The sequence below is a fragment of the Chelmon rostratus genome, chromosome 2 (assembly GCF_017976325.1).
Source record: "Chelmon rostratus isolate fCheRos1 chromosome 2, fCheRos1.pri, whole genome shotgun sequence".
Classification (NCBI taxonomy): domain Eukaryota; kingdom Metazoa; phylum Chordata; class Actinopteri; order Chaetodontiformes; family Chaetodontidae; genus Chelmon; species Chelmon rostratus.
The window spans coordinates 29,433,563-29,457,638 of NC_055659.1; the positions used below are offsets into that span (position 1 = coordinate 29,433,563).

Below are 24,076 nucleotides of genomic sequence, written 5' to 3' on the forward strand. Positions count from 1 at the left end.
TCTTACCCTCACCTCTTACATTTGTGAATTTAACAAGTTCAGCCCTTGTATCTGGTACATGCCAAAAGGCACTAGATGTATGACATCACTGACCGTCTTGCAATTATAAAAGCCAGTGTTTCTGCTTTATTTAGATCGTGACAGCTGTAGAGAGACAGGAAAGACAGGATGGCGTGCAGCAAAGGGCCTGGGCTGGAAGTGAACCCAGGCCGATGCAGTATATACTCAGTCTTAACACATGGTACACTCTCTATCAGGTGAGCTGCTGAAGTTTGCCAACTTTAGAACTTTTACCATTTCATCATAAAACAACTTTTTCTTTGAAGGAGTAATTTTACATTTTGGGAAATACACCTTTTTGTTGTGTTTCAGTCTCATTCATCATCATCATGTGAATATTTAGCTGCAGTCAGGGTGTGGTTAGCGTAGCTTAGCATAAGGACTGGAAGCAGGGGGAAACAGCTAGCCTAGCTTTCTAACAAATCCCTTAACCCACTCTATTGAACACATCTATATTTATTGAAACTGTATACAAACAGAGATGTAAAAATGACAATTTGTAGTTTTAGGGGGGTGTTTTGCTGGAGCTTTTTCTCAAGGAGCTCAGTTTATCCAGCTGCCCAGCACTTCTGTGATGACAAACCCTAAGGAAGCTGTGCTGTCGCTTGGCTGTAATAAGATTCCTGTGTGTAAAACCACATATTGCTGTTTTTATATCTTTGTTCATGTACGTATGGGTTAAACAAATGAGATACAACTTCATTATTGAGCTTAAAAGGTGCTGGTAGGTACAGTTTTTCACTTTGGCCAAAACCAGAATATCACATTCCTCCTGCTTCATTTTATTATGCTAACTGTAAGATAGTACGCCACTACGCCTTGACTTCAGCTCCTTAACATGCAGACATATTCATCTTCTTATATCACCCTTGGAATGAAAGCAAACATTTGCAAACGTGTTCAACTATTTCTGTAAATATGAGTTTTAAGCATATTTCTAATGTTTTGACAGTTTCTATAATTTATAATACTTGTTGTGAATATAGTTCACCTGTTGTTTCCTGTCTAGCTCGTAGCCTCATCTGCCTTCGTTGTATGGACTGTATCCACCATATTTCCTTTCATCGCTCTGTTTTTTCCATTTTAGACAGCATCTGCAGCTCTCGCCCTGCTGTTCCCCAGAGACTCTGCCATCCACCAGAGCAGAGGCCAGTGACACGTGTGATTGATGACCCCCAGAATGGAAAGGAGAGAGATGGACAGATTCCTTTTATCAGGATTGAGGTCTGACTAGATTAAAATACAGTTTACAACGCCTCCTCCCCCCTTTTTTGGCGTCCCGTCGGTCTCTTCAGCATTGCCACTCTATCCCCTGTCAGTCAGAACACCTGACGGCTGGGACTTTTTTTCCTCATCTCCTCCGCTGACCTCTAATCCCACCTCCCCACTCGAGGTGACATGGTGCGGACGTGGCTGATTGTGCGAGACTTTAACCAGTCACTTCCAAATTGACTCGAGGTGTTTTGTTATTTGCTTGTGCAGAGAAGTGTGCGAGACAAATCTCAATGGAGCGTTCCTAACACCATTTGCACAAAGCTGGATGCTTAAAAGAAGTATGAAATGTGTTGGAACATAAATCACAAGTCACCCTCAGCAGCTAGCCACAATCAACCCTTGAAAAAGCATGCAGAGTGAAGAGGGGAAATTCTCCATTTTCTCACTCACTAAGTGCTGATTAAAAGAAAAGAGACAATCACTCTCATTCACTGGCGTGCAGCTGCCTCGTTGTCAGATGGCGGAGTGGGAGATTTTTGTGGAGGTGCTGAAAAGATGCCTCGGTGAAAAGGACCTGCGTTTGTTTTTCAGATGGATCTCTAATGACTGGATGTGATTAACACAAATTATCTCACTTATCACAGCTCAACAGGCTTAGATAGACGGTCTTGGTGCATTCTCTGCAACACTACTTAACATGCATTTAATCAAACTCAGCAGTCTCTATCACATACACAAGGACTGCAATGACCAGGTTTCTCCAGCTATCTGGTTTCTGGCCTGTAATTTTTCTTTTTGGCACCTTGTTAGAAAAATGAAAAATTATGGAGGCCTTTTTTTCATCAAAACGTGCCTTGTTTTGTTTTCCACTTTAGTTTGTGCCTTGTTCCCGTCCTCTCTGCTCATCGATGCCGCTGCTGTGTTTAGTCGACCTAAACTCACTTTTGTATGCAGGACCGAAACACATGAGTAAAAAACACTGGAGAGAGGTTAAACCATATTCACCCCACTGGCAGGGTTTTCCATTTGTTTTGAAAAAATACCATTTCTAAGGCTTCATAGTGAACAAACTGACACAGGCAAAGTTGCTGGTAAAGACTGAGGCTGTTAAATAGTTATATCTCAATACTGGGCTTGCTGATCTCTCATCAAAATTCTAGTGTGTATGATTTAGAAGGCTCTATGGGCAGAATGTGGCAGAAATGTAACGTATATTCATTATATTTTCACGAGATCACCTGAAATTTAGTGAGGGGTGTGTGCTTGGTTGCAGTCTGCCCTACCATAGTTGTGGAATTCAGCATGTAGGATAGCAGCCCGTTAGTTCCTACTGAAGAAAATAGGCCAAGTTAATATTTGATTTTTTTGAAAATGCTAACATTGTATGCACTGAAGTTATGGCTGCAGTTTAAGAATTCTGCAACGTCCCTACAAATAGATTGTTCAGACAACTGACCAGATAATCAAACAGTTTCTAATTAACTTTGAAGAACTAGCTTTGTACAATGCCGTCATAACTGATGGAACTGATTGCCTGACTTACAAAGATAAATAAAAATTGTAATAAGTGGTAGTTTTGCTTTCAAATGTCTCAATAATTTCCTGCAAAGGGTGATTTGAGTTTTTACTCAAACAGGAGGAAACAGTTAACTTGTTGGGGACTATTTTCAGCTGCGGATTAATACATGTTTGGTGCTCCGGTAAGAACGTGGGGCAGCAGGATGATGTATGCAGCATTGAGTCTAACTAAACTACACAGTGTACACTGCATGTGTTCATGATAATGAACGTGGAACATGTAACCAGTGACACACCTGTTAGTGGGACACAGTTATTGTTGCTGTGGGTGCTTTCATGGGATTTGTCTGTCAGGAAAAATAATTGATATAGCTTGTTTCATACTTTAAGTTTTTTTTGTTTTTTTTTTTGAAAATTTTAGCATGTTTAAGTGACTTTTACAGTAGACCCGACCAGAGATGATTTGTCTTCTGTGCACATGTCACTGTATGAGGGACTGAATGAAAATCCCCCCATCGACATCTGTCTGTGAGATTATGTATTTTGTATGATCCACTCATACTGAACTGTACCTTCCAGAGCCATCTGTGAGTGAACTGTCCACGCTGCGTTTAAGCTGCTGCCTCTCCGGCCAACCAGAATCCACGACCCCGCAGGTACCCGGAGGTCAGCCTGTCACAGCCGATGAACTGGAAGTCACCGTGGAGCCTTTTTTATCCAGATGACGGTTATATGGTTCTATGGAGGGCTGCGGGGCCTACAGAGAGACATAAAACTGCCAGGGACATACAGAGGGTGGAAGTGAAAAATGGAAATGCTAAACCTGCAGACTGATGCCACAAAAATGTGAGGATTGTAACAGTTAGATACGTAAAGAATAGTTTTATTTGCATTAAATATCCTCCAGTGTATCATTAAATCTTTTGATGTGTATGCCTTAAATAGCTATCTGTAACTCTACAAGTGTCATGCATCATGTATCTAAAAATAATCAATTCTGTAAAGAATATCAATTCACTTCAAACACATTTTTAGACTGTAAACAAACAGTAAATGAGACAAGGCCATTGTACAGTTAAGAGGGGTCAGTACATACGCCAGTGTCCAATTAAAATAAATAAATAAATAATGTAGAATTTCTTCCCTGTTAGTAACAAGCTCATACAGCGACGGTTTAAGTTAAGGGTCATTTCCTGTGAGGTTTCCTGGACTATGCAATTTGGTGCAAAAAAGCATGTTCTGTGACAAACTGGTCACTGAGTAGTTTTACCAGGGGGAGTTAAAGTTTAAATTATTTCCCTCGTCACAATGGAACAAATTACATGAAAAAAATAACAATGGAAAGAAGTGTGATGAAAGGGTGACGAAGAGATGAAAATCAGACATGGAACAGCTGGCAGAAGAGCAGTGAGAAGCTGAAGTCTGTGAAACAAAGGAGCTGGTCTCAGTGAAACCATTAGACCAAGTAAAAAAGCTGGATAAAATGACCACCGGAGAATAAGTAAACAAGACGAAGAGATGAACTTTCACTACTTGACAGTTGTTGACGCTTGTTAATGCAGACACTGTTCAGTTGTTACTGAAATACTGAATTCCATTCACACGTATCTGCATTCAGATGCCTTCATGTGTCTCTTGGAGCTGTGCAAGTTAAACGTGACGCTGACCTAAATATGGTGAAAATGAACAGAGCCCAATCCATATTCTGATTTCCATACCAAGGCCGTTTTAACAATTTAAGATGAGCTGATGATGATGATGAAATATCAGTGGTGGAGGAAAGGGGTGTGTGTTTGGGGCAGCATAAATTGTGTTAGCTACTTCATTGAAAGACAATGGAGGACAAGATGTTGTGTGTAGTGTCACCCACGTGCTTCTGCACCACTATTGTCTGCTCTCCTTCCCTGGGAGAGGGGAGACGGAGGGGTGAAAGGAGGAGGAGGAGGATGTGGGAGGAGGTGGGTTGGCTGACTGCTGTGTGTGTATGTGCATGTGCGTGTGCTTGCGGGGAGAAGCACAGACGGCTCGTGGTAATTTGATGTGTGTCCCCGGGGATGTTTGATGGATTAATGCTAAGCAGCTCCCTCTTCCAAAGCACCACCTGATCTTTGGGGCTCGTGCCCCACATATAAAAGGCTGCAGTAGTGCTGAGCTCAGCTAGTCCAGCCATCTCTCTCTCTGCCTCTGTTTCTCTCTCGCCACTTTCTGTCTTCCTCTCCATCCTCCCTGTCCTCTGCTTTCTCTCTCTTTCTCTCTCTGCGACTTTCCCTACATTTTCTCTTCCTCTTCCCCTCTGGCTTTAATACTTACTCTATTTCCAGGACAGATTTTTTCAAAAACAACATTTTCAATCCTCTGTTGTTTGGCCTGCTAAAGAAGGCCGCCTGGAAGCTCAGCACATTTCTGATCTTTTTTTTTTAAATCATCAATCTGTTCGCATTTTTCTATGAGGCTCTAACATCAGTTTTTCATCAGGGAAAGAAAATGCCACGCTCCTTTTTGGTGAAGCAGCTGAAGGTTCACGATTTCTCATCTTCCAACTACTACCATCAGCATGAGCAGCACTGGGACGACTCTTACACTGTGACACATGCCATCACAGAGTCAGCCACCAACTTGGCGGTGCGTTTGAGTGAAAATGGTGAGTTGACATCTCTCTGAGTTGTGAACTTTTTTATATCCGTGTCTGCTGCAGTGGCTGTTGATTTCTTCATTTGGAGACAATCCATATGGTCTTTTGCACAAAAATGGAGAAACTAAGTCTAAAATGAAAGACACAAATTCATGCAGCAGTGTTTATGTTGTTGTCTCTGCTACCTAATCGCTCTTGGAAACCCCCAGAATCCCCCACAGGCATGGCTCGCCCCCCTTCCGTATCCCTCAGGACTTTTGTTTTCTAACTCGGCGGATGCTAAATAGTATTCAGGTCACGCTGGCTCAATCTGCTTAATACTCAAACCAGATCACACAGCAGCCTTTGGCTTTAATACTATTGTGTACATGAATGATGAGATATACGTGTACAAGGGCGCTAGGCACACAATCTGATGCAAGCCTTTGTCAGGTCCAACTAGAAAGAAGGAAAAAAAACTGGAGAGAAAGCAGATAGCCACATGGGATTGTGTTGTCCTTAGATGGTGCAGTTGCCCTTGAGTCTCTCCTCTTATCATCCACCCCCCCCCCCTCGTTCATCTCTCCATCTCTCTCCATCTGATCCTGCAGGATGTTAGATAGCCACAGGGAGTAGGATTGCAGCAACACAATCCATATGTGGAGCAGCGAGAGGTGATGGAACAGGGTTTTTTAGAGGATGGGTATTGACTGGAAAATACAGAGTGCTGCAGGTAATTCAATAAGGTGCAACATGAGCGGTACATTGGCAGACAGTAGATTTTCATCCATGGGATTTCTATAGAGGCTGGATGTGAGAGCTACCCTGCAATACAAACAATATGGCGTGTGTGTGTGTGTGTTTGGCTTTAAGAAACATCCAAAGAAATGTGTGCTTTGAGCGGGTCCCCCTCTACCTCCCCCATCAGCATCACAGATCTTGTGTTCGACTTGAATCATTTGTCCCCCAGATTTAGGATGCCAGCTGTCTGCTTCCCTTTGTGTGCCAGTGTGTGTGTGTGTGTGTGTGTGTGTGTGTGCGCGCGCGCGCGTGTGTAGGGGGGCGTTGGAGATGGTGGGGGCGAGCGGGCTCAATATACCATTGACTGCTGTCAAGATCAGACAGCAGTGCCCCACACAAAACACACACACACCCTCCCCGGCCCTTCCCTCTTTGCCAAATCGCAGTCCCCCACCTGTCACTCAATCTCCCTCTTACCATACTCATGAACACTCTCAAAAACAGCACAGATGGGGAATGATCTGATTAAAATGATTTAGTGATTGAGGGGATTTCACTGCTGAGACGCTCTGTTTTGTCCCCCCCCCCCCCCCCCCCCCCCCCCCCCAATACAGATTCAGACACGCTGCTGGTGCTGCCGCTGTGAGGCAGCGACAGGTGGATCGATCCAGAGCCAAACTATTGCTCTGTGTCTGTTTTGTCAATGTCAGCACATTGTGTTTGACTAATATTCAGCCACAATGTGCCTTTCAGATTTTTTTCTTCTGATAGCACTTGTGGAGCCAGTGGAGGTATTGATTGGGCCAGAACTCTGCACTCATTAATATTTCAGTCCCAAAGCTTGCTGAACCTGGCACTTACAAATAGCTTCCTGTATAGGTTTCATATTGATTAGAGGTTTGTGTAAGAGGGCACTTTTCTTCAGAGGTTATTGAGATCATCAAGATGTTCCATTCATTTATTCCACTGAAAACATCTCTTTATTAAATATCTTTTTCCTTTCTCAGGCTATATCCATGATTACATCATCCCCTCAGTGTTGAGGAGCACAAAGGAGCCAGGTCATGAGCAGACCGGGCTCTCCTCAGGGCCCCTGTACTCCCCCGGTGGCAGCGTCGGGGAAGAGTTCTCCGACCACGACATGGAGCATCCGGACAGCCCTGTCTCCAGCGGGACAGTTGAGTCAGACAGTAGTGGTCCTGAGTTGGAGGCGTGCACCATCGACTCCTTCCTTATCTCTGATGGACGCTCCTGCCGGAGACCCAACCAGAGGCGTCCCCGCAAGGGGGGCAGTCAATCAGACAGGAGCAATGATGTGGGCCCGGCAGACTGCGGCCTCGTCAAAGGGAAATCCAAAGGGCGTCATGTGTGCGGCGAGTGCGGCAAGTCTTACGCCACGTCCTCAAATCTAAGCAGACACAAGCAGACTCACCGTAGCCTGGACAGCCAGCAGGCCAGGAAGTGTCCCACCTGCCACAAAGTGTACGTGTCCATGCCGGCACTGGCCATGCACATGCTGACCCACGACCTGAAGCATGAATGCACGGTGTGCGGCAAAGCCTTCAGTCGGCCCTGGCTCCTGCAGGGCCACATGAGGTCTCACACCGGAGAGAAACCGTTCGCCTGCGCCCACTGTGGCAAAGCCTTCGCCGACCGCTCCAACCTGCGCGCCCACATGCAGACGCACTCCGCCTTCAAGCACTACTCCTGCAAACGCTGCCACAAAAGCTTCGCACTCAAGTCATACCTGAACAAGCACTACGAGTCGGCCTGCTTCAAAGGGTACCAGGCCGAGGATGACTGCAGCTCTGACTGACTGGAAAACATTCACCTTTTCCATTTCTATTTATAAACTTTTTAATCGTTCACTCAGCAAAGTCAGAGAAAAGCTTGCCACGTCACTTCTCAGGCTTGTCACATGCATGCATCATAATCCTGCCTTTTGATAAGCAATAACCTCACTTTAAATTATTCAGGAATTATGTATGAAATTCATAAAATCGCAGTGTTGATCACAAATGTAAAATATTTTATATTGTTTTTATAAATTGAATACATGCCAGTATTATTTTATATGCTAACTAGTTCTTAATTTACCTCAAACATTTCTTATTCATTAAATAATGTATTTGTGTATTTATTAACTTATTTAACTATTTATTTGCCAATTTTCAAAGATGATTTATTTATTATTGGTTGATGTATTTGTGAATTTTACATGGACTAATTATAAGCCATGTATTGGATTTGTTGAAAACGAAATCCAAAATATATTCTGACACGCTCTATTTCTCTGTCTGATCAATTTGATGATGAAAATAAAACTGACGAAAATGCACAGTTACTAAGAGTCCCTTCACTGATGCCTAAATATATGCACAGTACTGACGTCACTGTTTCAAAACCTCAAGCTGGAACAAATTGTGTGCCTTTCCCATTTATTCCAAGCCTCTCTGTGGAATTGACATTTTATTGTTCTTTCGTGTTTCTGCCTCATGTTATTTTAAAGGAGGCACATTTCGCAAAACAAAAAACAATACTGAACAAAACCGTGCAGGTTAGATAATCATGACACTGAAGCATTTGAAAGCAGCATGTGGAAGGGTTTTAGGTGCACTGTAGATGGCAAAATGACCACTAAAGATAAGGCTGTTTGCTGACTAAAAAGCAGCTCACTTACTTTACAACCACAACAGTTCTGAGAACCAATGTGAGGCAGTGGAGACGCCAGAAACAAGTGGAGCAATGTCAACTGTGTAACCTCGTCTGAGTACCTGCTCAAGACACATGGCGAAGCTGAACGACACCACACAGGAAAATATATAGACCTAGTCTTCATATTCATATAAAGCCTATACTGAGGCGTAAGACACGCTTGCTGACCACCAACTGCTGGCCTCACGTGCTTATGTGACAGCTCACTTTATCTCTGGGTCATACTGTGCATATTACGCTGTACACAAATACAAGACGGCCATTTTCCTCTGGTGTCACGCTCAGGGTGGGAAGCTTAAATGCTGGTATAATAGGATAATCTGGGGGGAGATTGGGCCATATTTAAAGGTAAACAACATATTTGCTACCCCATTAGCTACAGCTAACACTAGCATTTAGCCACGTCCTAGCTAATATTACTGTTCATAGTATTACACAGTATAATAGGAAAGGCCTAAATTAATACTAAAATCTCAATCCCAACCGTGGACACATTTATTTCTGCCTGAAAGTAAAATGCACTTGATGTAATCAAGCTTGCAATGCAATGTAACATAAAGTAATGAAGCAGGCATGTCTGCCAGCCTCTTCATGCCACACAAAACAGTCACTTCTAAAGGCCTGACAGACACTGTGTTAGATGTAATCTGTATGAACATGACACAGAAGGAAATGTTCCAGTGAGCACAATGTCACAAAATACTAATACTTACAATAATGTGTGAGTATACAGAACTGTTAGACCAGCATGGTTGTCTGCAGCATGGTGGCCCCGCAGGAAACAGGCCTGGGTCACTTCCTCTTCACCTTCTACACTGCACTTCATGCACAAAACTTCATCTGCAACACTCGCAGGTGCAGGGCCTCGTTACAGATGAGGAGCACAGAGGGCTGACCAAGGGATTTGGGGACTGCTTCCAGTGGCGCTGCCATGAGATCAATGCATGGAAAACCAAAGAGCTGGTGGACTTCTGCAGGCGCAAACATTCCTCCTACACCAGTGAGTGTCCAGACAATGGACAGTGAGATGTGGGAATATTACAAGTACCTGGGTGTTCACCTGAATAATAAACTGTATCTGCCAAGGAGACTCCATAAGGTCTATTGGAGTGCATGGGGCACTATTGAGGACCTTTTTTGACTCTGTGGGGGCACCAGCCATCTTTCAGTCTGTCGTCTTTTATGCAGTGGCATCTTGACTGCTGACAGGAAGACTCCTAACATACCAGCTCCGTCCTAGGATGCCCCCTCGACCATGTGGAGGTGGAAGGTAGAAAGCAGGATGACGGCTAAGTCATCATCCTGATGGAGATCATGTCCCACCTCATGCAGGATACTCTGACAGCACTGACAGGCTGCTTCACCCACAGAGTGTGAAGCAGAGATACCGCAGGTCCATCCTTCTGCTGTCTGACTTCACACTTAACGCTGCTCCCAGGAAACCACACACACAAGGACTGACAAATTCACTCATGGGCAACATCTCATGTGAATACAGAACTCAGCCAGAGTGTCTTACCCCTCAGTATAGGCCTAGAGCAAAATCAATATTCCCTATGAAGTCAGCCACTGTTTGTATTACTTACTTTATTATATTCTTTACTGATTTATCATATCTCACTTTTTTGTTACTGATGCTTCCCACTATACACTATACACTACTGTACCCTTTGCTGCTATAAAGCTGCAAATTTCCCAGCTGTGGGAGGGGAGGGATTATCTTTTCTTTTCTTTTCTTTTCTTAAATAGAACATTTCTGTGCTTGGGTGAAGAAACGGCAAAACAGTTAATGTGACATTGCAAGCTTGATTACATCCAGTGCATTTCACTGCCAGGCTTAAATAACTGTGATCATATTTCTCACTGAGTTTACTCCTTTCCTATTGTAGGATTTCATGTAATGCCATCAAACAGCAATGAAAGATTGCTGTTTGATGGCAGGAATTGATTGAATACTAATGATAGCTGTCGTCTAACGGTAGCTAACGGGTTATCATGGTTTCTGTGTTCTCTCCACCCAGTGCATGCTGGGACAGACTTCAGCCTTCAGGGGCTGGATCCTCTAAAGTCTGTATTTCTAGTCATGATGGCACATATTCCATATTTGGAAATATTTCAAAGAGCCAAAAAATGCAGCCATCCATGGCCCAAATTTAGAGGACAAAACTGCTGTATCCTTTGACTGGTTGTTATGTCGGGTTCAGACTACACAACGCTTTTGTCTAATACAATGTTCACTGTGTCAGATTAGGCAATAATAGAGTCAGAAATTCCTTCCTGACTTGGCTGAGAGACATGACAGACTATACGTTGGTGTCCAACGTATAGTACCAATCAAATCTTGACGTCTATCATGACATGTGTGATGTCACAGGGAAGGAGGTGCTAGGGATCGAAAGAAAAGGTGACCTTTCCTCCGTTTTACAGCTCCACCTGCCAGCACCAACAACATAATTCTTATTTGGCTTCGCCACGTTCACAGGTACTCGTGTACTTGTAAGACAGTAGCACCAGTGTTGCTCTGTGCTCTCCCTGTTTGTGTGGTTTTCCTCCTAATGCTCCGGTTTCCCCCACCAACATGCATGTTAGATTAATTCTGCAGTCTGTGCCCTTGACCAAGGGCTTAGAAGGGGAGTCGGTCCCCAGGCAACGCACGATGTCTGTCCACTGGCTCCTAGTGCTGAGGATATGGGTTAAAGACAGTGAGACTGAATTTCTCTATACTCATTGTACTGTGCATGACATTTGTCAACTGTGATTCACTGCATGGAATAAAATGATGGACTGTCGAACCCACGCTTACGTCTCTCAGGTCACGCTATTATTGTGCTGATATCGTCTAGTCTGAACCCAGCATAACCCATAAACCTTTGTGCAGGCTAATCTAATCAAATAAAAAATATCACATTCTGTTTAGCAGGTATCTACATTGCCTGGAAATGTTGTTAATCACTGAGTGTTACAGAAAATGGGAATTATATAGCTACCAGTAAGCTGGTACGCTGCTATCTGTGTGGCTGTGCTGTGTAGTACTTTGCTGACTGTCTTAGGACAACTTCCTGGTGTGGTGGATGAGGTTTGGCATGTGGTTCCCAAGAAGAGCCCATCAAACAAAGCAGCCTGTCTATCAGTTGAGTGATTTTTACATTCTCAGATTGTTTAGTTTAGTTTAGTTAGCAGAGGTCTGAAGACAGAAAAAGTATCTTTACTAAATTACACAGGAAGAAAATAGTTCAGTCAAGCAGAAATGTGTTTTCTGCCATACCATGTGACCACTCAGATTTATTTTGTTACCCCTTTTGATGTTAGAACATCTCATACAGGGCCATGTCCGTCACATGATCCAGTCTCTGAATGCTGATACAGTGAAAGAGTCTCAGTATTCCCGTCAGTGCAGTGCTTCCCTTGACCAGCAGAGGGGGAACCACCTAAACACTATATGGCCAAAATCTGACCTTGGAATAGTCAGGACTCCACACAAAAAGAGGATCAATGTGTTAATCAAAACAGTCCCTTTCAAAGGATGAAATCAAACAGCAGGGTGTGTCAGCAGCACCCAGTCTAAGGTCTGCCCCCCTCCTTCCACCCTGCCATGTTAGGAGATTCCTTATGAGCAGATCCTGGCCTTTCACGGCACAGCGCTGCAGTCTGACCACAGGATGTGCTCTGGGTCAGGTGTCATGAGAACGGGGCTGCTGGTCCAGACCAGACAGGGCTGAGCCCTCGGTGGCCCTCAGCCACCAACCCCTCATGGGAAATGCAAGTATGTGTCTCAGTAGACCACAGACTGGATATGGCTATTTTCAGACACAATGGCCACCATTCAAAACACATATTCATGTCTGTACGTATGTTTACATGTGTACTTACACACATACAGACACGTTGGCACACACACACAAACACACACACACACACACCCTGTTGTTGAGAACATGGTCACCTTAGCCTGATGGAAGGTTAAAATCTACCACTGACTCTGGGACGACATGAATCAAAAGACCAACTTTCTTCCGTAGGTTGTGTGTAAAACTGTAGAAGTGCTATGGAAGCAGATATCTAAAGTCCTTAAAGCTCCACATTTCTGTACTAGCAATCACTTAACAATAATAACATGACAGTGTGTGATGTGAAAGGGGTCGCTCATACTGACAGACCCACAGACACAGACCCTCCTCAGAGCCTGCTAGTGTCTTTCAGCTCACTGTTTGTTTTTTTAACTGTAACTTAACTGTTTGGTTCAGTCTCATTTTCATGAACCTCGGTTCCTCAGTGAAGGCAAGTTCCTTGAAAGAAGAAATCAAATTACTGCCCTGTGGTTCCTAGCTGCAGCACACAGCTGTTTTCAATGAAAAGCTCTGATATATTCACTATATTCACCAGCTGCCCAGCACCAACCAGCTGACAGACACAGTTACAGACGAATTGGTGAAGATAGTAAATGCTCCAGAGAGCAGCTATTTTTCTCAGGAAATGGTAGAGATCAAAACCAGAGGTAAAAGAGGGTGAATATTGGACTTATATTCATCAGGTGGGCACAGACATGAGTGCAAATTACTGCTAATGTTGTTCCAACAGGCAGCTGTTGGCTAACACACATACAGCCATAACAATGAAATAAGGGAATAATATGTCAATGTTGTGTGTGCAGCTTGTTCTGCTGGCCACAAGAGGCCAAAAAAGAAGAAAAAAATCTGTTAACGCAGTTCAAAAAAGCAATTTCTGTTTAATATACAATAATATATCTGATTCAATTAGTCAATTCATGGATAAGTCTATTGCCAGAAATTCAATTCAGTTGAAGTCATTTACAAAGCACAGATGCTGAGCCTCCACTCTGGTGACTCTGGGAAGTTGTCTTTTTTATGCATTTTACAGAAAAAATAATATAGTAAAGCAGTAGAAGTATAGCAGGACAAAATGACAAAAAGAAAAATATGGCTCACTTGATCCCTTTATGTGCTATGCCCAGACTCTGAAAGGATACAGCCATAAAAAACAAGCAATCATGCTCTTACTGTACATGTCTGCAAACACGAAACTTCCACCACAGACAAAGGAGCAGAGCACCACAGCAGGTCAACACTGCTTGCCAATCAAAATGGAGGATGTGACCGCCGTGTCCAGAGCATGCAGAATGACCTCGAGGCCAAAACGGATGAGCCTTTTTATAGCCTCCTTTATCAGACCTCAAGCCATGTCTGTTACATCATGTCAGACAAGGTTTTATGATCGACTTGTTGATTTCTCTGGTGCGATAAACTCTGCTGACCTGCAGAGGCCTTTGCTCGGAGGTCCCAGGTGACCCTGGAGGAAGCCGGCAGACGTGGGCCGGAGGAATGTCAAGCCCAGCCTGGTGGACATTAAAGGCAGTGGTGGGCTTCTCCAAAAGAATCATTGCGTGTGAGTCTACTTCCTGTATCGCAGGGGTTGACTTGATGTTCTGCCTGTTTGGGAGCCTCTTGGGAGATGATGACACACTAGTCATCAGCCCCAGGATCAAGAAACACCTGCTTCTTTTAGATATTAGTTCCATAAAATAGCCTCGGTGTTATTATTATTTTAGCTCTGGTATTACCTTTAGCGGCTCAGTGTAACATGAGAAAAATTCACTAATAAAACTGATTTTGATGTCTGACAGTGATGTCACTTCATAAGAAAAGACGACTTGGTGTCTACAAACAGAGAATCTGTCACGTTGAGGCTTCCAAACGAGAGGTGAGACAAGTGGTGGATGTGGCTGAGGCCATTTGTTGAACTTTAACCGACACGCCGCCCCACCTGTCTTGGTTGCTCAGACTGTCAGGGGCTGTGAAAGACGATCAGCGTCTTTGGGAGGGAAAAGAGGGGGCAAAGTGTGGGAGAAGGTGGAGGAGGGTGGTGGGATGGGAGCTGGATGGCCAGTTGAGGGCTGAGTCTTATCTTGAGGTCACACTGGGGGTCAGGTGAAAGATCATTCTGTTGCTACTGCACTGGGGGGGGGGGGGGGGGGGGGGGGGGTTACAGTAGCTTTGCTCTGAACGAGAAGCATAATTGACTTTACCTGAAGACGTCAAGACAGCAAAAGACAAAATCCTATCCCTGGCTTCTGCAAAGGTATAATCAAACATTTTGTTAAATAAACTTCTTTGCTTTCGTTCCAAGAGTTAGATGAGAAGATCAATACGACAAGCAGGCGATTAGCTTAGCTTAGCTTAGCTTAACATAAAGAATGGAAGCAAGAGGAAGCCACTAGCCTGGCTCTGCCCCAAGTTGAAAACGTCTGCATAATCAGTACATAAGCAGAAGTGTAAAAATGCTGCTTCCTGATGTCAGCAACAAACTTGGTGAGGGCATTCTTATCAAAAATGATAACAATGTTTTCTAAAATGACTAAAAACTTGACATAAACTGGACTTTAAGCTCACTGAAGTTGTGAAAACTATTTCCATGCGCTGTTTAGTCCCTTTGTTTAACTGGACACTTGTAACACCCATGCGTGATGCAGGGAACTACACTCATATGTTCAATAGTTTCTATATACTCTTTATTTCAATTCACACAGTTTAAATTTAGAAGAGATCATAATTACAGACTCTGACATTAATATGGTCTGAATGATTGAAAGTCTATTTTCTATAGTTATTTACAGTATTCGGCCGCATGGACTGATGAGACACCACACATTCCTGTTAGCTAGATCCAGACAGTTGAGTGTACATCTTCAAATAATGCTACTAAAGTCAAGAATAAAGAAAACACATTTGAGTGATTTCATGTATCTTCCATTTGTTGTTTGGTTTGAAATAGATAACTGTGAAGTTACGATGAACACTGATATCCAACATGGCTGAGGAGACAAAGAAAAGACAAAGATGAGAACATGGACAAGTGTGAGCTGATTCCAGGCAAAATACACATGCACAGTGGAATAAAGATATCTGGAGACACCGTTTTCTTTTGCATTAAAGTCTTTGCCACTGTAGTACGCGTCTTCCCTACCCACTCTCTCGCTGTAGGTCTGATATGCTCCATCTAGTGAAGCAGCAACACACGCACACACACACACACACACACACACACACACACACACACACACGCACACACACACACACACACACAGTTAGATCATTAAAGGCCCTTTGCAGCAGGCTGCAGCTGGCTGTTAGGAGGAGGCTCTTTTCTCTCCGTTGCAGCTGTTTCCGATGAGTCAAGTTATCTGACCACAGTCTTTCCCAGCAGACGGCTAACACTGACGGCCATGCGCTCATCGTCTCGTCACCCCCGTACTGTGTATGAGAAGGGCATTATGCTTCCTGGTGGTGGAAAACATTGAAGGGGCACTGTCTTTATATTGTCTGGCGTCTGCATCTTTGAAGGGATCTGTTGTTTATTTTCCTAATTTTATATAGTTCAAATGCAAAACCTCTTTGCTTGTAATGATCTTTTATTGAAAATCAGTCATCAACCAAACTGTCACATGATGGTGGCTGCAAAACCTGTGAATATACATTCAACAAAGCCAAAATATGTTTCTTTTTCTAAGGGAAATTGTTGCTAAAAGACTGCAAAGCGGTAAATGTTCCAAAACATGTTGAGGGCCATGAAAAAAAAAAAAAACTGTTGCACACCATCAGTGCAAACGATGTCAACACTGAAGCGTCTCACCTTTCATTTTAACGAAGAAGACCAATTTCAAAATTCACTAGCTATTTTTTTTCCCCATGCCAATTCAGTCAATAGTTCAACTGACATGTAACTATAGCAGGAAACGCACAGGTGTAACTCATAACATTAATGATAGCATCCAATAAGCCATGCAGGTTACCACAGCTCTGTCACTAGCACATCTAAATAGAGTGCAGCTATCATCATTAATATAAGATCAACCACTGCTGTGAAAAAGCTCTCCTGGTCACAAAAATACGCTTTTCTTGGGGGCTGAAGATGTCTGCAAGCTCAGCAACCGTCAGGCCTGAAATCTAATGCTAACATGCTGACATGTTAGCAAACAAACAACTGCTTCCACATCCAGCAGAAACAGAGCAACATCAGCATTAAACTGTCTGTTTATGTGTTGAAGTTGTGTTTGCGCCCGCCGAATGAGTGTCAGTCCAACGTTCACTCTCCTTTTAGCTCCGTTCTGGATTCATCAATGTCTGAGAAAAATATGACTGACTCTCTTCACCTGCTAGTCGCCAACTTTGTCTGTTTCATATTCAGTGCCATGCAAGGGACATGCAGCAGGGTATTCAAGTAGTTTATTTTTTTTGTTCATGTGGGTGAAAGCAGCTGCCTGTTCTGGTTTTAAGGTTGATGTGAGCACTGAGATCAAACGATAAAGCAAAAACAAAGAGCTACAAGTGGTTAAAAAGCTGGATGGAGCTGGACTGGGTGATAACTTTGGGGGGGTTAGTTGAGTCACCTTTCACATTATACATAATAATGTGTAATTCATTGTTGATATAAATAATATTGATGACTGCAGCTTTGCAATGAAAATTTCATTGACATGTCATGCTCAATGACAATAAAGACTCTTGAATCTTGAATCTTGAATCTTTCATCGTCAGAGTCATCCAATACTGTCTGAACAATTGAGTGACATGAGAATAACAACTTTAGCATCCCACACTGGTCTCGTTACCAGACTCACCTAACCTGGCAACCACAATATCCCTTTTATAGGAAAGATTATGACTAACAGTGCACTATATCATCCCATGACATTGGTATCAGCTTCAAAAACCATTTAGTCAAACCAAATACTACAATAATAATAATAATAGTAAACTTTATTTGTATAGACCCTTTTATACAAGAATTGCAGCTCAAAGTGTTTTACAACAAAGAAATCCCATGCACCAAGTGCTTCACATAGAGAAATAGAATAGATCGGAAGGGATAGAAAATGAGTGTAAAATAAGATGGAGAATAAAACCAACCACAGCGAAGCCACAGTAAGATGTTCTCACTGAGTTCCACTCTCACATCTCCACTGACACACATTCCTCCCACCACACACTTCATTAGTACTTTAATCACCTCAACAGGCATTTAATGGCATTCCTTTAAGTTGATGCAGGGGGTGAGGGGTTGGGGGGTGAAAGTATTTACGGTTCCAAACTGTGACGCGGTGGTGGTGCTGGGGGAGAGAAAGTGCAGCGGGGTCGTGTTGCTGGCTGGCCACGCGTGGTAAAACACTGCGGTGTCCTGCTTTATGAGTGGAACCAGGTTCCGCACAGGTCGCCGTTGTTGGTGCAGCTGAGCCGGGGGCCAGGGGCCCCAGTTTGATGTGTCAAGGGGTTGTGTTTGTAAAAACAGGCCCTTTGATGACACTCTCTCCCTTTTCCAGAAGTCGACGGCCCCTCCCTCCCTCGCTCCCTCCAACAGCACCAGTCAATCTGGAAGCCATTTGCTCGCTCTCCACAGAGACAGTTCAGGCTTGATCACCTCCAGCATCTGCTGAGTGTTTATTTACCCAGAGCACTTAACCCATTAGACAAACTGAAACAGGGCAACTGCAGAGCCACCGATCATGTTGGTGCTGTGAGGACAGGAGTCAGTGCTGGGCTCCCATAATGTACACATACACATTGATGATGTGCATGCATCGTAGACTGCTTTGGAATGATGCTTAGTATTTTAACGTGTGCTTTACAGGACAATGCTCGAAAAAACACATACGTTTCTGAACCTGAGAAAAGGTGGAGAAACTCTGGCTTAACTGAAGCTGATTTTGAAAGGAAGTTTGGAATTTCAGAGGAAATTCCAAAGTGCTGACGTGCATGAAATGTCTGCAAGGTACAAGGTCACAAGTCACAAAAGCCTTATGACATCTAGTGCCACATGTCATCCAAAGTCTACTCATACGTTCCAGCCCTCTTCAGGAACATTCGAAACTTCTGGGGATACAACGGAGCGATGGACAACGTTCTACCAAAACATGTTCCCTCATCAGTGTTCACCCTCACCACCGGCGGAGAGCTCTGTTCAACACGTCCCACTAAAATCTCCCAGAGCGTGGAGGCCATGGCATGTGATTCACAGCTATCAGTGGACGACAGATTCAGATCCTTTACTGAAGTACAAGTAGCAAAAGTCCACCTTCAAAATCTCACAAAGCAATACAGAAATATTTTCAGCGAAATGTATTAAAAACAAACATGCTCATTCATGCAGGCAGAATGACCCCTGTCAGCACTGCTATTTATAATTATTGATTATTGATTTATTAACAATTAATGTTAAAGCTGGTCAACATCAAGATATGAACTACTTAACTATTCCATGTGTTGATGGGCACTTTTAAATCTAGCAGTCCAAAAACAGTACGGAAGTTACTGAGGGAGATGGACGACATCAGGGAGGGGGGAGTGTCGTGGATCTTTCTGATGTGCTGAACCGGATAGTTTTTCTCTGCCATTGATTGTCTCGTTGCATCAAACAGTTGACTTTTGTATGAGCCACGAGGCAGAAGGATGCATTTCGCCGCATGCAGGTGGACCATAATCTTGTTTCCAGGGACGAATCAGATTTTCCTCAACATAACCAACCAGTAGCTCATATGGTCAGTTCATTGAGTAAGTGTGGATCTTTATGTATAGTTTTTAGTGATTAAACTGGATCTCTCTGGAGAACTCCACATGTCTCTCTCCCCCTTCACAAAGCCCCACCTCCACTGTATCAGCAGAAGTACAGCAAAGGTACATTTTTCATATAAAGTCGACCTTGTTCTACCAAAGGATGAATTCAAATGAAACGCACTGACTATGAATGTTAATCGCTTATGTGTCCACATTAATCTGAACACACACTTCATTGTGTGCTCTTCTTCAGTTCAGCTGAACTGCTACCAAGACATTTAAAGCTTCATTAATGAGCATCACCTCCTGTGTGCACTCAGAGGCAGAGCTAACTGGTACTCTGAGAGCACCAGCTGCACACAGAAGACCCACTCAGGGACGGAAATTATTTTGGGATATTGGAGAGAAGGGCGTTGCAAGTTTTCACTCAGTCAAAGGGAGGATCCATATAAAACATCAATAATGCTGGGGACATGTGAAACACATGGCTCAGCCTCCTCCTTGTCATTTTTGCACAGTCCTTAAAAAACAGGCCTGCGATGTATCCTACGTTCATGCAGGGTAGAATGTTCCGGGTTCTTACTCTTCAGAGAGGTGTTGGTCATTTTGAAAGCTGTAGTTTGTGCTGCTGTTGAATTGCACTGCATTAAACTAAGATATTTCTACTATTTAGTCATTCTCACTGATGTGTAACACTGTTGTAATACTCTGCATTTGTCTTAGCAGGCAGTGCCTCACAAACTCACACCAGAGCGCATTTTTGCACATAAAAAGAAGAGTAACAAAAACTACAGTAATGTGGAGTAAAATGTACAGTCATTGAACTGTAGTGTGCAATCATCTGCATCTGAAGGTCACCATCCCAAAGTCAACGTGTGTCATCATGTCCCTGAAGTGGCAGTTTTAAGGAACCCATAAATACATGTCTGCCAGTGTTTGCTCCCGACTCGTGAAAGCTAATGGCTCATTTTGGTGACGGTAATGTTCGAGTCCTCACCTCACCACACTCAGCTGATGCCTGCGACTTTTAGGACCAAAACATTTGGAAGGATGGGAGCCCCTGCATGTGCTCCACCCCTCCGTTTACAGCTGAGAGGCTACTGTCGCTGTTATAAGAACCCTCCCCATCATAAAGACTACCACACTGTCCCATCCTATGGGGAAGTGTCTCAACGAACCGGGGACTTCTGCCGGCTGAGCCTTGGAGTTACAGCGACTTTTACGCACGGCTCCTGCCTGTATGCCTCTGCTTTCTACTTGAAAATACGGGATTGGCTTCCCCTGTGAAACACCTCCCTACCTATGATGGCTTTCACTATGCTCAGGCCGGTGTCGACGCATCCCTTCTCCTACCCCGCTGACCTGACCTTGATGTCGGACGACGAGGAGGGGAACCGCAGCGAGAGCGACGGCAGCACGGACCAGGGCTACGGTTGCTGCGGGACTGTGGGGGAGAGTTACCTGCGGGAGTCCGGCGGCGTGGTGCGGCAGCGGAACGCCGCCAACGCCAGGGAGAGGTACCGGACCCAGAACGTCAACACGGCCTTCACTGCGCTGCGGACACTCATCCCCACGGAACCGGTGGACAGAAAGCTCTCCAAAATCGAGACGCTGCGCCTGGCGTCCAGCTATATCTCACACTTGGCAAACGTGCTGGTGGTCGGGGACGGGAGGGAGGACGGCCAGCCGTGCCTTAGTGCTGTCTACAAGGAGGTGAAGGGGGGTGGAGAAGGCAAACAGCCCCGGACTATCTGCACATTCTGCCTCAGCAACCAGCGGAAAGGGGTGAGATATTCAGCGTGCCCTCAGGCGCGCACAGAAAACACTGGCAGGTGTCACGCACACACAAAACTCCGTGTGTGCTATTTTGAAATGTCTCTCTCGTTGGCAAGCGTAACACGTGGCAGATATTATTCCGACCATTTAATGCCGCGTATATTCAGTGTACCGTGCACAGCTTTTTACAATGCAGCTTCAACCGCCTGCCTGTCATTCCTGCGAAATATACCAGGGATCCAAGTTTGTTCCTGCCAGTTGCGAAATTTAGGGTGGGATCTGTTAAATCAAACGTACTCGGGTTACAAATGTTTAATATATGTGCCGAATTTCCAATAAAACCCTAATATCTCTGAACACATACAATCCTTGTGGCTCCTTGTGGAACAGAGAAGTTGCACATTTCTAAACACTCATCATGAAGGGAGGAGGAGAAGCCAGTTAAATCCTAATGTTTCTGAATATTAATGCATCGAATGCTGGAGCTGAAGTTTTGTGGTCCTCCTGAACACTGCTAGCAGCAGTCAGTTAATGCTGTGGTATGTTTTAATTCATGAATTCTGCTCCGTTACAATATTTGCATTACAATTTAAGGATGTATGAGTTTCATTGGAAAAGTGCTCATAGCATGTACGTGTCACTTTTTTTCAGCAGCTCATCATCAAATTGTTTGACTGGAATGAGTCTGTTCCTCTTGAGAGGGAGGTCATATGACAGTGTGGGGTTAGAATGAGCTGCATACACACCAGTAAAATGGACGTGCTCCCTGTTGGCCTTCAGATCTCTGTGTTGGGATTAAGTTTATTTATAGGAGCCATATTACTCAGTACATGCAGATATCCTTTAAAGGAAGCTGGGTTTTTATACATTCTAGACAGCTGTGGAAGTGCATTCTGAAGTGTTTCTGTCAAAAATCGAATTGACCGTGACAGTAATTTCCCTCTTGGTTCGCAGGTGAAAGACAGACGAGACTGTGTGAAAATGCATGGAAGCAGTGCAAGACAAATGAGTCGGCGATGAACCTGTGTGACTTGGAGAAGGATTGGATCTCTTCAGAGCAGACCTCCACCGACCATGCCTAGAGTGTAGAAGCATCTCAGCACCTCAACAGTCTGTTTGGACTACTCCGACTTTTTTTGGGAGTTTGGTTGATTGGTCACTTTACCCAGTATGAGATATGAGTGTTGGCACCAAAACCATCTGTGTGTTTCCAGCAGATAGAGGAACTCTTTTCAGTGCGCTATTGCATGTCATAGGGGAACATTGTGAAAGTGAGAAAATTAGAGCGTAGAGCTGCTATGATACAGCCTGCTGCCAAATGACAGACTTTCCAGACATGTTCAGTTGAAGTAGACATACAGTCAAACTCTACAGGACGAATTGTCTTATTTAATCAGGAAGTGAGTAAAGTCAGACAGGTTTTTGCCTTCTTTATTTGTACTTTACTAATGATGAATGAGGGGGAGAAAATGTTTACAGCAGTTTCAAATCTACAGGCCATAAAAATACAACATTAACTGCTCTGGATTACTGAATGGTTTATAATTAAGAAACAGCATGCATAATGCTAATCACATATTATAACTTAAAGGAACAATCCACAGTCAAAATATAAATAAAATGATATATTAACCATTCATTATTTGATAATGGATCTTTAGATATTAATACTTCAACATCAGCATGACTGCTGTCCACGCAGATCTATCAGGGACACAGAATGCCTGGGTAAAGGACTGATGAGACAAACTCCCACAAAGGTTTGCATCATTCTTTAAGATGTAACTAAGATGATTTGGGGAAACTTGGCTCACAGACCTGCAGCCTGCAGCAGAGCGGCTTGAGGAGTGATACGGGAGAGGACAGGCCACTCCATCCACCTACGCTGGTGTTGTGAAGGTGTGTGCAACAGGACATATCCGTGGGACACTATTTTGTTTGCTTTTTCATTTCATGTTGTAATCTACTTTGAATTAAATTTATTTTTACATAGACATGGCTCTCTAGTGTTTTGCCTTCAGTGTAACGGTAATGTATTTGAAGTTGCTAAAGGCTGCAGCGTTTTGCACAGCAACAAGGGTTTTAACAATTTTGCACAGAAAGTGTTCTTATTGAGTTGTAGTTGTCATATTTTAAAATATTTGGACTCATTGTCCCTTAACAATGCTGTGTGAACCATGTCGGTAGCTGTCTGTAGCTGATCGTATCACATTTTGTTGTTTTTCACTGTCCCAGTAAAGTTAGGAGTTGGTTCACCCAATTTACAAACAAACAAAAACATAATTTCTCTACTTTTTAAATGACATCAAGTGGTATCTAGTCATACATATAGTTTGAGATATCTCTCTTTTGAGATTTCTGCCTCCACTCTAACAGCAGCATCTCTCTGCAGAGACAGTGTTCCCATTATTCTGGACAGTGTCAGTGGTAAGACTTTCAGATGAGGAAACAGTCCCAGTGTAAAGTGTTGTTCTGTGCACTATTTAGATCCACTGTATTTGGGTACAGACAGACATCTCAGAGCAAGATATCTCAAAATCTGCAAAAAATAAAACCCAAACTATCCGCATAGCCAATAAGTGACAAAATGTGTTCATGTAATTTGTGTGAACTGAGCCTATAATACTGCAAACTTAGTTTGTAAGTAAGTGAAGTAGGCTCTGCAACTGTACCCCTTTCTATTCTCTATTTTTCTGATTATTTAGAAGGTAATAAACCACGTGCAGAGTTAATGCAAATTCAGGGCAGCATGGAACCCAAAGACCAAACCACTTAACGTTACTGGCATCTTCTGCCTGTAACAGCTCAGTGGAGGAAACCTATGCGGGGAATTCCACTAAAGGTTTACCTTCTCCGTCTGAGTAATGCCAAGGAA

General features: G+C 43.6%; 2 protein-coding genes across 2 annotated transcripts; both read left to right on the forward strand.

Annotated features, from left to right (window-relative positions):
- Positions 1–5,277: 5,277 nt before the first annotated feature.
- On the forward strand, positions 5,278–7,961 carry LOC121623925 (transcriptional repressor scratch 1-like). Its single transcript, XM_041961463.1, has 2 exons — positions 5,278–5,434; positions 7,153–7,961. Exons 1-2 carry the CDS (start codon positions 5,278–5,280, stop codon positions 7,959–7,961), a joined length of 966 nt encoding a protein of 321 aa, XP_041817397.1.
- Positions 7,962–20,585: 12,624 nt separating this feature from the next.
- LOC121622330 (transcription factor 15-like) lies at positions 20,586–23,195 on the forward strand. The gene is made up of 2 exons (XM_041959284.1): positions 20,586–21,210; positions 22,156–23,195. The coding sequence occupies exons 1-2, from the start codon at positions 20,728–20,730 to the stop codon at positions 22,219–22,221; spliced, it is 549 nt and encodes a 182-aa protein (XP_041815218.1). The 5' UTR covers positions 20,586–20,727; the 3' UTR covers positions 22,222–23,195.
- The last annotated feature ends 881 nt before the right edge of the window (positions 23,196–24,076 follow it).

Excerpts from the sequence above, each read along its gene's own strand:
- LOC121623925 (XM_041961463.1), top strand. The coding sequence starts at position 5,278 with ATGCCACGCTCCTTTTTGGTGAAGCAGCTGAAGGTTCACGATTTCTCA. Across the intron at positions 5,435-7,152 it reads GGTGCGTTTGAGTGAAAATG|GCTATATCCATGATTACATC; the intron begins GTGAGTTGACAT and ends TTCCTTTCTCAG.
- LOC121622330 (XM_041959284.1), top strand. The coding sequence starts at position 20,728 with ATGATGGCTTTCACTATGCTCAGGCCGGTGTCGACGCATCCCTTCTCC. Across the intron at positions 21,211-22,155 it reads TCAGCAACCAGCGGAAAGGG|GTGAAAGACAGACGAGACTG; the intron begins GTGAGATATTCA and ends CTTGGTTCGCAG.